The sequence below is a fragment of the Gymnoscopelus braueri genome, assembly GCF_963280865.1.
Source record: "Gymnoscopelus braueri genome assembly, chromosome: 24".
In the NCBI taxonomy this organism is placed as follows: Eukaryota; Metazoa; Chordata; class Actinopteri; order Myctophiformes; family Myctophidae; genus Gymnoscopelus; species Gymnoscopelus braueri.
The window spans coordinates 29,789,134-29,807,455 of NC_137626.1; the positions used below are offsets into that span (position 1 = coordinate 29,789,134).

General features: G+C 42.3%; 1 protein-coding gene across 1 annotated transcript; it reads left to right on the plus strand.

Moving 5' to 3' along the window:
• The first annotated feature begins 1,456 nt into the window (after window positions 1–1,456).
• On the plus strand, window positions 1,457–18,235 carry LOC308080370 (receptor activity-modifying protein 1-like). The gene is made up of 3 exons (XM_080422194.1): window positions 1,457–1,750; window positions 5,656–5,794; window positions 16,485–18,235. Exons 1-3 carry the CDS (start codon window positions 1,693–1,695, stop codon window positions 16,738–16,740), a joined length of 453 nt encoding a protein of 150 aa, XP_080278320.1. The 5' UTR covers window positions 1,457–1,692; the 3' UTR covers window positions 16,741–18,235.
• Window positions 18,236–18,322: the final 87 nt, after the last annotated feature.

Sequence of the window (18,322 nt, forward strand, 5' to 3'; positions counted from 1 at the left end):
GTGCCCATTGAATGTGGATCAAAGGCCAATTTCAATAACGACCTGTTAGGGCGTAGGCTAATTCTTATAAATACATCCATCAATGCAGTGGTGGAAAAAGTACTAAAATGTTTTACTTAAGTAAAAGTATCAATACTGCAATGTAGAAATACTCTGCAAAAGTAAAAGTCCTGAATTCTAAATGTAATTAAGTAAAAGTACTGGTATCAAAATGTAATTAAATATACAAATATTTGCTTGTAGATCGGCTATTTTCAAATTGCCAAAGTTTAAATAGGGCTGAAGTGGTCTTGTATAAATATAAAAATATTTTGCTTGTAGATCGGCTATTTTCAAATTTCCAAAGTTTAAATAGGGCTGAAGTGGTCTTGTAATTATAATCAAAAATATACAAAGTAACAAGTAACTAGTATAATATCTGCCTCTGAAATGTAGTGGAGTAGTACTTAGTTACTTTCCACCACTGTATACGTGTATTTTTCAAAATGCATAGTACAGTAATTGATTACATGTACTTAGTTACTTTCCACCACTGTATAAATGTCTTTTTCGAAATGCATGTATGTCTTTCATAAAACATTAAATGCGATGCTCTTACTTTGAAGGCAACCGGAAACCTTATATTTGCTAGCTCAGAAACCGGATGTGTTATATTTGCTACCGGAACGGAGCTTTGGTTGGTGGTCATTTACAACTGGTTCCGGCCGCTTGATGACGTAAAGTTATTTCCGCTCCAGAAACCCGAAAATGGTATTGATCCGTATCGATCCCTCCCAGGCTAAAGAAAACGACCCCAAAAGAAGCGACTAGCCTACGGCCAGTTGAAAAATAGCCGGTCTAAAGCTCACATTGTGATCTTCCATTTTCAAAAGCATCTTTGAAAAAAAGTGAAAATCACAAATCTGGTACAGGGTGAGGGGGTCCCTGATACAATGGTTTCAGTTGGGGATACGCAGACAAATGTTTTATTTAATTTAGTCTAATATTAATTTGGGGGTCCTTGACTTGAAAATATTTAAGAACCACTGCTTAAACATTAGGAAACAAGCCCAATAAGCAACTATACTTTAGAAACAAGCCCAAATAAACAACTACAATTTAGAAACAAGCCCAAATAAACAACCACACTTTAGAAACAAGCCCAAATAAACAACTACACTTTAGAAACAAGCCCAAATAAACAACTACACTTTAGAAACAAGCCCAAATAAACAACTGCACTTTAGAAACAAGCCCAAATAAACAACTACACTTTAGAAACAAGCCCAAATAAACAACTACACTATAGAAACAAGCTCAAATAAGCAACTACACTTTAGAAACAAGCCCAAATAAGCACACTTTAGAAACAAGCCCCAAAAAACGCAAACTAACCGATATTTACAGGCAACTTTACAAGCCCAAAGTCGCTTATAATAAGCAGACATGGCAACACTGTGGCTGTGGAAGTGAAGTTCACGGCAGGGCTTTACGCAGGGCTCGGATGTCAGTCGCCTTGAGTTGATCCCCGTCCCAGACTGCATGATGCCACTGGAAGACATATGAGTTCTACTGCGGGACTCTTACATGATCCTTTCTGTTATTAAAGTGATATTTATATGACTCCAGTGGAAGAATGAGACTGGAATAGCAGCTCAACCGGAGCACGTATAATAGTCTACGCGTAAAAGTTGTCCAGTTTAGGTGGCCGTGATGGCTTTGGATTGCAGCACGTCGCTCGTGAAAGTGGGGCTTCTTTTGTTTGTCGCAGGTAAGTCTTTACAATTAATTATTGAAATTGTAATCAGCGGTAGATTGATCAAATTAGTGCATCGATATCGTGTTGGAGGCCAGTGGTTCTCATTCTCAACTTTTTCAGGCCGTGACCCCCCAAAATAATCATATTTGAACTGGGGACCCCTACCCTAACAAGCAATTGTGATTTGAGTCATTACATTTAGTTTGACTTGGCTCCATAGATAAATATTGAGAAAAAAGCCGATCTACAAGTTCACAATGCCTGAGGTAATGGGAGGTGTTGTGAGCTTGTAGATCGGCTATTTAAAAAAAAAAAAGAAAAAAAAAAGCCACTTTCTTATAATATTTGACAATTTGGCCAATGTTTGACCAGTTTTTTTAGTAGGCCTATGGTTGATTAATTTTAGTTTTTCTTTCTTTTATTTTAGGTATACTGAAAAGGTTCTAACGGTCCTTAAATTGTCACTTCACTGACATCTGGGGACCCCCCCCCAAAATCATGTGACCCACAGGTTGAGAACCACTGGGCTAGGCTATGTGAAATTAAATTACCATTGATAGTCTATATGCGATTGCGAATACATACATTTACACTGCAGTAACAAAAATCAAACCCGTGAGGGTCAATTGCGCGCGGGCTTGTGCGCAAGGTTGCAGAGAAACTACACAGTATAACATGAGCCATGAATCAACATACAAACGTTCTTGACTTGGTTTTCAGATAAATCAGTGGTTATCAACCAGTGGTCCGGCCTGGGACCACCAGTGGTGCTTGAAGGGATTCCAGGTGGTCCCCAGCTAAATGATGGAGAGTTGGTAGTAACCAAATGGACCCTTATGCTGTAGATCTTTAACTATTGAGAGTGTGATTGAGAATGCTTTCAAGAGTTATATTATTGTCAAATATTCTTGGTGGTCGGTGGTCGGTGGCTCAAATGCTGAATAAATAATGGACCTTGTTATGGAAAAGGGCTGAAAACCACTGAGATAAATAATCATGAACGTCCAGAATTAACCAGCAAGTTGACTTTTTGGTCTCTAGTCTATCCCAGGGATTACCAGCTCTTCACCACAATTTCATCAGTTCTCTGAGTGCAGAGAGGCATTATGCTTGGTTTTCAAACATGTTCAAGTCAAGGTATTATAATAATAATTTTATTATAATTTTCGATTTGATTCTATGGAACATTTTCTAGATTTATTTTTCCACAAATAGCTGATCTACAAGCTCAAAATGTATGCATTGCGAGCTTATAATCGGCTGTTTTTGAATAGCCGAAGTACAAAAAAAATAGCCATGTACAGGTTTAAAGTGGTTAAACTGATTTTGATGCTATATATTATTTTGCTGGAACCCCCCTCAAGGACCCCTGGGGGTCCCCAGACCACACTTTGAGAGAACCACTGCCCTAATGTAGGCTATGCTTCGTTGTAGGGCAAACATTGTTTGAAGAATTTGAATTATTTTCTAGTTTTAGTATGAATGAATGAATGCCATCATTAAAACTACATATTCCAAGTTCATCCCTGGAATATAGATGAGATAGATCATTGCCAAAGTGTGGTATAGTGTCTCAGTTATCTGTTTTAAAATCCACCATCACTAAATAAATCCATCCTGTTTAAATGAGTTTCCCCATGCATGATGAGCTGCAGCTATGGATAAACATGGATATCCATAAGTGGATCTTGTCATATTCATCAGAATCGTTCTCATAATCCATAAAGATGGATGTACGGAATGGCATAATTGCATGTGTCTGCATGACTTTCATCTCTGATCCTGAAAGCAAGGCACGTATGGCAGAACATGATGGATGATGGTGCATTCATGAGCATGTTTCCACGTGATGTTTATCATTTACACACACAAACATGTTGGGGTGGTTATGTTTTCTACAGCGGGGGCTCCCAAACCTTTCAGCTCTAGACCCAAAATACGTTAATTTGGTGTCTCCCCTATAACCCAAACTTACAAAAATATATTAAGAATTAATAGGCCCTGTTTAAAAAATTATGAAAACAGCTGATCTACAAGCTCAAAACAGTCATGTGGGCAGTGTGAAGTATATCCATAAGGTGCATGATATACTGTATACCATTGGTTCTAAAAGTGGGGTCCGGGGACCCCCAGGGGTCCTTGGGGAGGTACCAGGGGGTCTCTAGCTAAATCAGTTAATGTAGCATCACAATAATTTTAACCGCTTCAACCATATGTTATACTTTGGCTATTCAAAAATAGCAGATACGCCGCGCTATGAGCTTGTAGATCTGCTATTTTTGAAAAATCCCTGGCACAAAACAGTTTTGAGATGGGGGGTCCTCAGCCAAATCCATATCATTTTGGGGGTCCTTGACATAAAAAAGTTTGAGAACCGCTGCTGTATACTATAAGGTGTGTGGTTAAAATAGTAGGTTGTTCTCCCTACACCAAAGTGTCAGTGATCTGACCTCATCCCTGTCACGCCATCGACAATCTGGCCCATCACGATCATGTCGACAGCCTACGTGATGATGACATCGTAGCGGTGCGTGGCCACACCGTCATGTGTGTTTGCACACTACAGGGAGTATAGGGGCGAGGACTCAGCACACAGCCCAGAGGGGCTCCTGTGTTGAGTTTTTTGATTGATTGACATTTTTATTAGGCAAAAGAATGTAAAACAACACAGTTACATCTATAATACTTTTGTCTAAAAGGTCCGACCAAAACAGTTCTTGCGGACTTGTTTCCGTTGGGGTCCTTGAATTAATTTCATAGACATATAAAGTAGCAACCAAACAGTTCAAAAATCAACATAAACATACAGAGAAAAAATACCACTATGTACAAAAAAAAGCATGAAAAATAAAAAATATATTTTAAAAAATGGGAGGGGGCCTCCAGAAAGATGAGTTTTTAGGGCTGTTTTAAATGAGCCCAGCGAACTTCATTTTTTGAGGGATGGGGTTAGACTATTCCATACCTTGGTGGCCGTGCTGTAGAAGGAGAATTTGCCCATGTTTGTTTTATGGATGGGTGGTACCAGATTGTTGTTTACGCTCCCTCTAGTTTCGTGACTGTGGGTCAGAGGGTTTGATGTGACGTTGCCCATTCTCACCACTTGGCGGTGGTTCACCAGGAAGTCCAGTATCCAGTCACTCGTGCAGGCCAACTCCCTGAACTTTGTGTCCAGCTTGGCAGGAACTATCCGTGGTTGAATGCCAAGCTGTAACAGCATACGTTCAGGCAGGGAGGGCAGACGTAGCTTCACAGTAGGCAGGTGGGGCATCACCCAGGCCAGGGCAAGGAGAGCCCCAAACTCCATGCTATCAATCAGCACACAATTATCCATAAGGCATTTTTGTTCTATCTTTCACACATTAATCAGCCTTTTACCCTATAAACTCTACTTATTAAACAGTGTCGCCGATGAATCATGTTGTTATTGGCTAGCGACAAGGTAATACGACAAGTATAAATGAGTCTAAGTTTGATGAAAAGAAAAACGTTTAAACAAATGTTTAGCCTTGAGATGCTCAGAGAGTGAAAACATACAGTGACAGGTAGAGAGTTAGTTACCCAGCATCCCCCAGAGATTTAATAGGTACTCCCTTTTTTCCCTCAACACCAAATCTCTGCAAATCGCTTGTAGATCTGCTATTCCTGCCCAATGTTTGCCCCAGAATATGGATGCCAGGTTCAAGTACGATACTGGTGGTCTCTAGAGATTCCAGTGTTAGCAGACTCCTGTGTGTAGGTGGTGTGTGTCCACCGACACACAGAGTGAAACACAAAAGAGGCAAGGATAATGTATTGCTCTCCTTGTTTATTTGTTCCTGTGTGTTTGTATTAGCTATTGAGGTTTTTCAATAAAGGATGCTTTTAAATTAATGTTGTTTTTCTCTTTCATCCTCTCTCTCTCTCTCTCTCTCTAGCCCATGTTCTTCCGCTGGGGTCTGGCTGCCACATTGGTCTTTATGAGAGGATGATCAATGAGCACTGCCTTCCAATGTTCACGAAGGACATGGGCACTTTGGACCAAGGCCTGTGGTGCAGCTGGAAGGACACCCAGAAGTGAGTTCACTTACTACACACACACACACACACACACACACACACACACACACACACACACACACACACACACACACAGAAGTGTGTGTATAGTACGTTTTATTTTAAAACAGTTTTTTGGAAAAAAAAATCTATGTTGCTGTCAGTGGTTCTCAAACTTTTTCATGTCAAGGACCCCCAAAATTATATGTATTTGGCCACGGACCCCCATCTCAAAGTATTTTGTTCCAGGGACCACCAGAAGCAAAGATTTGAGTTACAAATGTTCGCTTTAAAAATATATATATTCAAAGATTTGCACACATTTTCTCGATTTTTCAAAAATAGCAGATCTACAAGCCGTGCTATGAGCTTGTATATCTGGTATTTTTAAATAGCCAAAGTGTAAAATAATAGAGAAATAATAAAGAAATAGAAGTAAAATACAGGTACGTTTATAAACTTGAATATAGGGAAAACAAGCATTACTTACATGGGAGAGATTAAAACACAAACTAATCTAGTATTACTTATTACTGGGTAATACAGTGGAGAGAGACACGAAAATCGAATTAACATGCTACATGCTAAAGAGCCAAACCTGAACCAAACACATTATGTGGTACACACTAATGGGGTTTCACCCTGGCGTCACAAATCTTTTCAGATGGTGAAAAATATTTTCCCCATTTTTTCAAAATGTTCCTAAGTTCGTCGAAAATAACCGATGTTGTGAGCTTGTAGATTGGCTATATTTTTGAATAACCAGAGCATAAAATGTGTCAGGGTTTCAAAAAGGACTCAATTGCAGAATAGAATAGGACAAGAGACACAAATGAGGTAAAGGCAGCCTTTTCTTAGAAAGATCCCAAACACAGAATACAGGTCAAAACCAGGAGGTCAGAAAGACAAGCAAACAACACAGTCAAGGGTGAGGCAGTAAAACAGGCAACACATTAGGCTAGGGAACAGGCAGTGAAAAACACACAGCATGGGGTCAAGAGCACAGAACTGGTACAGCGGTACAGGCTGGAATGAAACAGATAAACAACTGAGACAAACTAGAGACCGCATTGGCCACTGGATCACATGTCAGCGTTGTCACCATGTTGGTAGGGACAACTTGTCATAATTCCACTGCAAGAACTATATGCCTGAGTAGTATATAAGTTATGGGTTCATTTGGTTCCATTTGTACACTCTCAGAGTTATTGGGTGTTCGTGGCCTATATGCATACCAAACTGGGGGTCCTTGAACCACTGTCATATAGTGCAGTAGTTCTCAAACTGTGGGTCTGGACTCAACTGTAAACAAACCAACATACAGTGTAAGTGTATACAGGGTATCTGTACATTTTTTTTCCATTTCTTTTTTATACCTCTAAAAACTTAAATAAGACCATTACTGCATCAAAAGTAATTGACAACAAAAATCCCCAATATGCTTCTGTTGATAATAAACTTGTTTTGAGTGACCTGACCACTAGGTGCCAGTCACAGGTGTGTGACTGGCACCTGATCCTGCCACTTTGTTGAGTTTGTGTATGCTCCAAACAGCAACACTGCCCCCATGGAAAGATGCCACGTTTGTTGTGCAAACATTGCAATAGGGCAAGTGGAAGCTGGTGTTCCGTTACGCAGAGTGGCAGCATTATTTGGTGTCAGCCCAGGTACCATTTCCAAACATAGGTGTTCTGTGAGACTGGTGTCAAAGGAAGACAACAACCCAAGAAGACCTTGCTTCACTGAGGAACCATAGGCTTTCTTGCAGAACTTTACAGGCAATATTTGCACAACGGTACCAAAGATAGATGTCAAGGTTGCAGGACCCATGCTCAGGTGCCAGTCACACACCTGCCAGCAAATGGTAGCACTCCAAATAATGCGTAATCTGCGTAATGGAACACCAGCTTCCACTTGCCCTATTGCACAGGCCTTATCCTGAAGGGACAAACGTGGCATCTTTCCATGGGGGCAGTGTTGCTGCTTTGAGCATACACAAACACAACAAAGTTGCAAGTCACAGCTGTGACTGGCACACACCTCTTAGCAGGTGTGTCTCGCTCAAAACATGAGTTATTACCAACAGAAGGGGGATTTTAGCAGATGTTTTTTAGGTGCTACCCACACGTTTAGCTGTGTTGCTCATTCCACGAATGCACGAACCTTACTTAAGTTATACCTTGTTGTAAAGGTGACAAATCAACAATAAAAATGATATAAAATACTATACCAATTGGTATTACTGAAGGGGAGAAATAATCGACCGAAGTTAAGTTTCCGAACTTTTTGTATATATATAATATATATATATATGTCACAGGGTGAATGGAGAACCAGGTAGATTGAAGACAGAGCGCTTGTTTTTAGGCACGGGGCTTTGGGGCGAGGCGGGGCTTTTCGAGATAGGGTTTATTAGCGAGGCTCGCGAGGAGGAGGAGGAGAAGGAGGACGCGGCGCTGCGAGGCGGGGGTTTATTACGTGAGGCTCGCGAGGAGGAGCTCCTCGCGAAATAAACCGTCCTCCTTCTCCTCGGGGAAGGAGGACGGTTTATTTCGCGAGGAGGAGCTCCTCCTCGCGAAATAAACCGTCCTCGCGGAGAGGCGGGGCTTTGATGTGCCGACGCGGACCTGTCTTTTGTTGTTCCCCCCCACATAGCAACCAGGAAGCTACGCTAGGGGAACGCTGAACACGCGTGCACACGCACACGCTTGTCCACGACGGAGCCGCGCCGACTTAGTGGAGCTTGAGGCCGAGGAAGCGCGCCCTCGCGCCTCCAGGCGCGAGTGCCCGCGCTGACCGGCCGATGCTCTACTAGTCGACTCAGCGGCGTTTGAGTTGTAAACCGATAGGGACAGAATAGTTCTTTTCATGGATCACTGTGTGTGTGTGTGTGTGTGTGTGTGTGTGTGTGTGTGTGTGTGTGTGTGTGTGTGTGTGTGTGTGTGTGTGTGTGTGTGTGTGTCAGGGAGAAAGTAAAACAAAAGCCAGAACACAATAAAAGTATCTTAACAGTCCTGCTTTCAATAAACCAAAAAAAGCATGAGCGCGTGTGTGTGCGCTTGTGCGCTTGTGTGTGTGTGTGTGTGTGTGTGTGTGTGTGTGAGTGAGTGTGTGTGTGTGGTCGCAGCCATATAGGTTTGTGCACAAGCCTGGCTTGTGGCTCCCTCTAGTGTTGCTTCTACAGAATTGCTGGGTGGGTGGTAAAAACGAACGCGCCTTCTTCAATCTACCTGGTTCTCCATTCACCCTGTAACATATATATATATATATATATATATACATATATATGTTACAGAGAAATTGGCATTCCAGGGAAATTGAAAGGGGTACGCTTGTTTTCACCGCCCCTCAGGCAATTCTGTAGAATCAACGCTAGAGGGCAATGCAAGCCAGACATGAGCCCCACACCACACACGCACGGACAAACAAGCACGCACACACGCATGCGCACGCGCGCGCACGCACACACACACACACACACACACACACACACACACACACACACACACACACACACACACACACACACACACACACACACACACACACACACACACACACACACACACACACACACACACACACACACACACACACAGCCTCATTCCATGCAGTTGAAGCACAAGGGGGCGGGCCTGGCGGGCTATGTTAGTGCAGTGAGTGGCACTTGGGGCAAACGCAGTCCCCACAACATCATTTACGATTCTGTGCCTATCGGTACATAACTCGGACGGCGCTTAAGTCGACTAGCAGACCATCGGCCGGTCGTCGCGGGCACTCGCGCCTGGAGGCGCTCGGGCGCGACTCCTCGGCCTCAAGGTCTGCTAAGTCGGCGCGCCTCCGTCATGGTCCAAAACTATACTTTATCAGCGAAAAAAAAGTAGTCCGCGGTTGTTTGAAAAAGTAATGTCCCGAGCGGGAGTCAAACCCCGGCTCCCAGTGGTAGTGGGTGGGGAGTCCAATGATTATCGAAGTGCGCCACTGAGCTTTGTACTAGTGGTGTAAAGTAACAAAGTAGATTTACTCAAGTACAATTTTGAGGTATTCGTACTTTACTTGAGTATTTCTCTCATATTATCCATTTTATTTTCAGCGTTCCCCTAGCGTAGCTTCCTGGTTGTTATATTGTTGTTGTGGTCGTCGTCCTCACATCAAAGCCCCGCCTCGCAGCACCGCCCCGCGCCTATAAAACTAGTGCTCCCCTGTCAATTTCCCTGGACTGCCAATTTCCCTGTGACATATATATATCTCACAGGACCTTGCATTTCTCCCAGACGGCTCTGCTTGTAGCTTATGGTATGGTTGTTGTTGTCTGTTCTGTTTCGACTGCAATAAAAGAGAAAGACGGAGAGAACAGAGAAGAGAGAGAGATGGAGACAGAATGAGAGAAAGACAGGAGCAGAGGGGAGGACGTCTTTCCCAGGTGTTTCGCCCTGGCGGACAGGTTTTTGAGGTTAGGTTTAGGCCTTATTTCTGTGAGGTTAAGGGTTAGGGTTAAGGTTAGGTTTAGGCATAGTTTTAGTGAAGTTAAATGTTAGGGTTTAAGCGCAATCAAGGCAAAACACCGAGGAAAGAGGGAGTCCCAGGAGCAGAGAGAGAGAGAGAGAGAGAGAGAGAGAGATGGTGACATGTTCTACTGGCAATCCTAAAACACAACCTTTACTGCAGTAGATGCTTTTGAAGATGGTATCATGGGAGTCAAGGAGTGTGTGCGTGTGCGTGTGCGTGTGCGTGTGCGTGTGCGTGTGCGTGTGCATGTGCGTGTGTATGTGTGTGTGTGTGTGTGTGTGTGTTTGTGTGTGCATGCACGCGTGTGTGCGGACGTGCGTGCGTGCGTGCGTGCATATGTGTGTCAGTGTGTGTGCTTGAAAATGTGCATTTGGCCGTGTGCATGCGTTGACACCTACTGTATGAATGACATGAACATGACATTTCCAATCCAGTGCTGTTGTTTTCTACCTTTGCTAGCTTTGTAGCAACCCGAAACACTGATGGGATGGTTGGGGTGTTAGATGTCCTCACATTCTCCTTCTGTGCTTTTCACACACAAAAAGATCTAGATCGCTGGAAATAGCCTATACTACTTCCTATTAGTGTTTATGTCTGGGTTGGATTTGCTTGGAGGCGAATCATTGCCTCTGCTTTTGATATCCCTCTCTGGTCATACATTTTTATGGCCGGTGGGGGGGGGGGGTATGTTTTATCCCTGCTTCTGATCAGACTGAATTAAACATGCTTTTCCTGGAAATGTAGACTTGACTGTCTGGTATGTTTGATATTTACATTTGATCGCAATTTAACAGTTTCAGTTTCAATTTCAATTTCCTAACCCTAACTCAATACAACTTTTAGGTATTTTTTACTTTACTGGAGTATTTCCAATTTGCAGTACTTTTACTTCTACTCCACTACATCTCAGAGGCAAATATTGTACTTTTACTCCACTACAAACTTTTGAAAACTTTGGCTACTAGCTACTTTGACGACATAAATTATTATATTATAAAACATACATTAACCCCTTTAGCCCTGTTTTATGCATTCATCATTTTCAAACATCACTGCTATTTTCAAACATCTTAGTACTTTTACTTTTGGTACTTTAAGTATATTTTGATGCCAATACTTTTGTACTTTTACCAAAGTAACATTTTGAACACAGGCCTTTTACTTGTAACAGAGTATTTTTATATTATGGTATTGCTACTTTTACTTAAGTAAAATATCCGAGTACTTCCTCCACCACTGAACAATTTAATAAAAAGAAAATGCACGTTAAACAATTTAACCCTGGGCAGCCCTATTTTTGGCCTGCCAGTCATATCACTTTGTGAGCTACGGCAAAGTATAACAGGGCTTAAAGTGGTTAAGAAAATACCCCCGTCCCCCACCCTCCTGTTTTTTTTTGTTGTAGAAACCAAACCCTGTCTATGTCTATCAAAAAACAAAACAAACACGAAACAACGAAAACGTTATCTTGTCACGCATCTCGTCCAACCTATGGTGTGAGTGACAGCCCCCATATGCAGCTGTACAACGTCGACCATCCCAAGTATCTGCAGCCTCGTTGGTATGCGTCTCCATTTCTCCTGCCCCCTTCCACCTAACGGTTATATTTAGCTGTGTTAAGCCCGCCGGTAATTCTAGCTGCTTCTTTGACTTTTTTTTTTATTTATTCCCCCCCTCCCCACTACCACCAGTGGTGGAAAAAGTACTCAGATATTTTACTTAAGTAAAAGTATCAATACTGCAATATAGAAATACTCCGTTACAAGTAAAAGTCCGGAATTCAAAATTTACTTGAGTAAAAGTACAAAAGTATTGGTATCAAAATGTACTTAAAGTACCAAAAGTAAAAGTACTAAAATGTTTGAAAATAGCAGATCTACAAGCCCACAACGCGTCGCGATGCGACGCGTTGTGAGCTTGTAGATCGGCTATTTTCAAATAGCCTAGGTATAGAATAGGGCTAAAGTGGTTAATGTATGTTTTATAATATAATAATTTATATCTGCAAAGTAACTAGTAACTAGACGCGTCGCAATTCAGGGCAATTGCAAAGTGTGGTTGCGCCGACGCGATTCGCGGGTCGGTGCCGGCGGGACCCGAGTAATACGCTGGGAGGAATACCGTCGGAGGCTGCGGCAATTACATTGTCACGTCACTCCTGAGATCACTTGCTTTTCATTTTGAGAGGATTGATCCCCCAAAAATCATGTTTTTGCATAAAACGGTTACGTTTTGGGCATTTGTGGCGCCCTCTATGGGTCAAAGTGGAAATTATTTTGGGGATTCGTTGAGTAAACCACCCTCGACATGTGATTCAAATTTGGGATTGACCGGACGTTTCGTTCGTGATTTGTAGCATTTTTGGTAAAACGGGCCCCTCCCACTAACTTTGGAAGCCATTTACGGACGAACGGTAAGGACTATCAAAATGCCGTTTGGATATGTTTATCGCATGGGCCCAGAGATCATGTGTACCGATTTTTGTTAAATTTGGACAAAATATATGGGAGGAGGAGCTAAAAGTGTGTTTTGAAGAAAATTCAAAATGGCGGAAAATCTATCCTGACGCAAATGGGCGTGGCCTATATGGGGAGATGCGTCATGACCCAAGGAATCTAGGGAAAAATAAATTTTGATTTTACGACCTACGGTTCAAGAGTTATAGGCCAAAACGTAAAGGGGGCTGTTATAGCGCCACCATGTGGCCGATTAGTGTAATTATTATATCAATAATTTCGGACTAAATTAGGAACCTCCCCTCCAAATCTGGTAACTCTAGCTCTTACGGTTTCTGAGAAAAAAATACTTGAATTTGAGTTTTTGCACTTTTCCATTAAAGTGGATGGGGACATTTAATGCACTAATAAATCAATATCAATAAAACTATGCAACCAATCTCTTAGCCTTATACAAGCACACGATTCCCGGTGAGGCCGGTCATTTTGACATATGGCACTAAATTGGGAAAAATAAACTGTGGGAGGAGAGACGATCTAAACTATTGTTTATCTATAATATTAATAACTAGACGCGTCGCAATTATGGGAAATTGCAAAGTGTGGTTGCGCCGACGCCGGTCGCAGGTCGCCGCCGCCGGGACTTGAGGAATACGCTTGGAGGAATACCGTTGGAGGCCGCGCGACGTGCCATTCGAATTTGGTGCTGATTGGATCCTGCGTTCGTGATACATGGCATTTTGATTTTAAGAAATAGGCCCCTCCCACTAAATAAATAGGCCCCTCCCACACATTTAGCGGGCTAATGACATCGTCTTGTTACTCCTGAGATCACCTGCTTTTCATTTTGAGAGGAGTGATCCCCCCAAAAATCATGTTTTTGCATCAAACGGTTACATTTTGAGCATTTGTGGCGCCCCCTATGGATCAAAGTGGAAATGCTTTTGGGGATTCGTTGAGTAAACCACCCTCGACATGTGATTCAAATTTGGGATTGACTGGACGTTTCGTTTGTGATTTGTGGCCTTTTTTGTAAAACGGGCCCCTTCCGCTAACTTTGGAAGCCATTTACGGACAAACGGTAAGGACTATCAAAATGCCGTTTGGATATATTTATCGCATGGGTCCATAGATGACCTGTACCGATTTGTGTGAGATTTGGACAAAATTTGTAGGAAAAGGAGCAAAAAGTGTGTTTTGAAGAAAATTCAAAATGGCGGAAAATCTATCCAGACGCAAATGGGCGTGGCCTATATGGGGAGTTGCGTCATGACCCAAGGAATCCAGGGGAAAATATATTTTGATTTTACGACCTACGGTTAAAGAGTTATAGGCAAAAATGTGAAAGGGGGCTGTTATAGCGCCACCATGAGGCCGACTGGTGTAATTATTTTTTTAATAATTTCGGACTAAATTATAAACCTCCCCTCCAAATCTGGTAACTCTAGCTCTTACGATTTCTGAGAAAAAAAAACTTGAATTTGAGTTTTTTCACTTTTCCATTAAAGTGGATGGGGACATTTAATGCACTAATAAATCAATATCAATAAAACTATGCAACCAATCTCTTAGCAAAATACAAGCACACGATTCCCGGTGAAGCCGGTCATTTTGACATATGGCACTAAATTGGGAAAAATAAACTGTGGGAGGAGATGCGCGGCAAAGTATTGTTTATCTAGAAAGAATAAAGAGTATAGAGTACTATAGTCTGGTTGCCCTGTTAGGGCAACCACACTAATAAAGTGTGAGGATTACTATAGTCTGGTTGCCCTGTTAGGGCAACCACACTAACTAAAGTTTTCAAATAATTGTAGTGGAGTAAAAGTACAATATTTGCCTCTGAGATGTAGTGGAGTAGAAGTAAAAGTATAGAAAATGCGAGATACTTTAGTAAAGTAAAAGTACCTCAAAATTGTACCAAGTACAGTACTTGAGTAAATGTACTTAATTACTTTACACCACTGACTACTGACTACCCCCCCCCCCCCACCAACACATGTCCCTGTGGAAGCTGTGGTCCGCCCTCAGAAAGGACACTTAAAAGGCAAACTGTGAGAGACCTTGTCCATGGGAGCACTGCAGGGCCGGACAATTAAAATTAACCGAAAATATATCAAAACCCGATATTTAGCTGCACTATGTAACTTTCCTCTTCTACTGTGGATTTGAACCCGGTTTCCTTCCATTGAGCTAATAGAGCCATGTCTGCTTGCTCAGGGGATGAATTGAATCTTGACCATCAGGTCCAAATTCGTGTCAGATCCTGTGTCTAGGTGAGACATGACCTTTGACACGATTTAAATGTTTTAATAGAAGAGCAGGGAGACAAAATGCAACCACCCCAATTATATAAGTTATATTGTATTAACATACTCTACCATAGAAATTGGACAAAATGTAATCTTATTCATTAAAAACGAAGTTACATAGTGCCACTTTAATGGTGGTAATAGGTTTAGAAGCAGGGTTTTTTATGATTTTGTTTTTCTTTAAGTATCAACGAATCGACATGAAAATATTCTAATATCTTTTTTACAGTCGATTAAATTTATTAGTCAGATTAAGCCCTTAGCCCTGTATCATACTTCGTTGTACAATCGCGGCACTGCGAGGCGTTGTGAGCTTGCCGATCGGCTAATTTCGGCATAGAGGTTTGGTTTAGAGGGGAAAAAAGCAGACTAAGTACAGAGTGAAAGGTCAAGTTTACCAAGTATTGACGGTCTTAAAGTACAAATTAACATGAATCCAACATACACTCATGAAGCTATCTATGAAATATATGAAAAAGTTGAATCTACAACACAATTCTATACAATATGTATGGGGGTCCCTGCTTCATCTCTCTCTCAGCTTGGCGGTCCTTGGCCTGAAAAACATTGAAGACCCCTACCTTATACTATACATTATGGAATTGCCAGCATGCATGGAGCAGGTCCATTACAAAGGTTTGCAAGACCACTGTCATGGTGAGATAGAGAGCACCTTATATGGGTAGATATGCTGCTTTGTGAGTTACAATGGTCACAGATTAGATCTTTACTGGTTTTAAAATAGCATTGGTCATCTCCAAAGGAGAAATCTGACCCTCTTGTGTTTATTCCTTTGAGTCAGATAGTTAACCACTCTATTCTTAGTGAAACAGAGTTGTAACTGTACTTGGACTGTGCATGTTTCTCTCCACACCAAATGTTTTCGCCCAAAATAGCCGATCTACAAGCTCACAATGCATCGCAGCGCATTGTGAGAGGCGGTCACACAAATGACTTGAGTAATGTTTTATAAAACGAGTCAACTTGATCTTTTAATATCTTTTGAAGTGATACCAAATTTGAACCAGTAAACTGTGTATTGTCACCAGTGTATTTACTAGTAATATGATTTTCCAACGCACATGTGCTGTTTTCATACAGTTGTCAATGTCTTTTGTAAAGCACATTCACATTTCATATCGTTCCTGTCAGGCAGAAACATTTTAATGTTTTTTTTAAACGAATCCCCTACTTTGTCACATGTCTGTTCCAAAAGTAGCGAAACTAACTGATCTACAAGCTCACAATGAATCGCAAGATTGTAGATCTGCTATTTTCACTAGTTTTGAAAATTGTTTTTTTTTCCATTTCCTGAAAAGTAACAAAACAAGCTATTTTTACGAGGTTTCGCTCCGACAGCCAGGATAATACAGTATAAAATGGTAACGATCGTAATCATTATGCTTTTGTTCATTGCCACCCCCCCTGTAGGCCATACGAGGAACTGACCAACTGCACTTACGTGGTGGCCCTGGGGATGGACTGCTTCTGGCCCAATCACATCATCGACCACTTCTTCATGGATCTCCACCGGGTCTACTTCCACAGCTGCGCTCTGACCGGGCGGCTGCTCCACGACCCGCCAATCGGCATCCTCGGCCCGTTCATCGCGGTGCCAGTGCTGGTCACGCTGCTCGTGACCGCCCTGGTGGTGTGGAGGAGTAAACGCACCGAGGGAGTTCTATAGCAGCGGTTCTCAAACTGTTTAATCTCTGTTTAATGGAACCAAATGGACCTGTGAGGGGTCCATTTGTACACTCTCGGAGATACAGACCTGTAAGGGTCCATTTGGTCCCTAAATATTAATAATTCAAGCCAGTACATGCCCCTTCCGACGTCTGAATTCTTCTTCGGAAAGGGAGGTGATATGAAAAAAAAATTACGTCATTCCGAACTTGGTCTCAGAACTCCAGATGTCGTGACTCTCCAAACTATATCTCAGAAAGCCTGTCCGAACCGGAGGATTTTTCCGACGTCGGAAGGAGCATGTATCGGCCTTTAGCTAGGGACCCCCTGGAACCCCCTCAAGGACCCTTGGGGGTCCCCGCACCCCACTTTGACAACCTGTAAAGGTCCATTTAGTTCCATTTGTACACTCCACTTAAGGTCTATTTGGTTCCTAACTATCGATAATGTAGTTGGGGGCCCACTGGAACGCCCTCAAGGACCCCTGGGGGCCCCCGGACCCCACTTTGAGAACCATTGTTCTATAGGACAGGCAGACTGCTATATTTGGACTCCAGAGAGCATGTTTGTTAAATGCCAGAACAGATGTGTGGATTATTTTAGTGTAGGTTTTGTATAATATATGTTTTTCTATTCAATTGTGCCAAAAACAATATATTACTCTACAGCAGTAGTGCCTGCCTTTTTATCCTTGGAGCCCCCCTTCTTACATCTGGGAAAAAGCTGAGATATGAGTGTGCGCACGCACGCACGCACGCACGCACGCACGCACGCACGCACGCACGCACGCACGCACGCACGCACGCACGCACGCACGCACGCTTCTTAGATATGTTTTAATTCAACAATGTTATTACTGTATTTCACGACAATGTTACTTATGGGAGTTAGCTATGTTAAAGTTACAGGGTAACAGATAATGTATGATGAGTTGGACTAATATCACATTGAGAATGAGAACACACAGGCAAGGCCTCACGCCCCCCCTTTGATCATTGGCCGAGGCAGGCATGGAACCCAGGTCAGGAAAGTGCCTGGGTCACCTACAGTAGAGTGAACGAGTGAGACTGTATATACAAGATGTTGACATAAATATTTACACAGAAAACAAACTCATTGTTCTTGAATTATTTTCCATCCTTCACCTCACTGCCCTTTAATAGATCATATTTCTACATTTAAACCTTGAAAGAGAGCGCGTTAACGTTTTCACACAGCGTTTCGCACGCACACACACACACACACACACACACACACACACACACACACACACACACACACACACACACACACACACACACACACACACACACACACACAATACTGTGGTGAGCAATTTCCAGCTTCTCGTGTGCTACTCCAGCGCCCTCCAGTGTTCAGTCTGTGTATGTGTTTGTCATGGAGTTCATTCAAACATGCAGAGAAAAGTCAAGCGATGTTTAATGTTCACAGCGAAGGAAGAGGAGAACAGACAAAGAAAACACACGAAACACATGCTGTTATCTGCCTCTGGAGGAGGAGGCCACATGAAAGCTGTTACGAGAAGTAAGCCCGGGGCTCAGGGTAAGAAAAAAGTCAAGTGT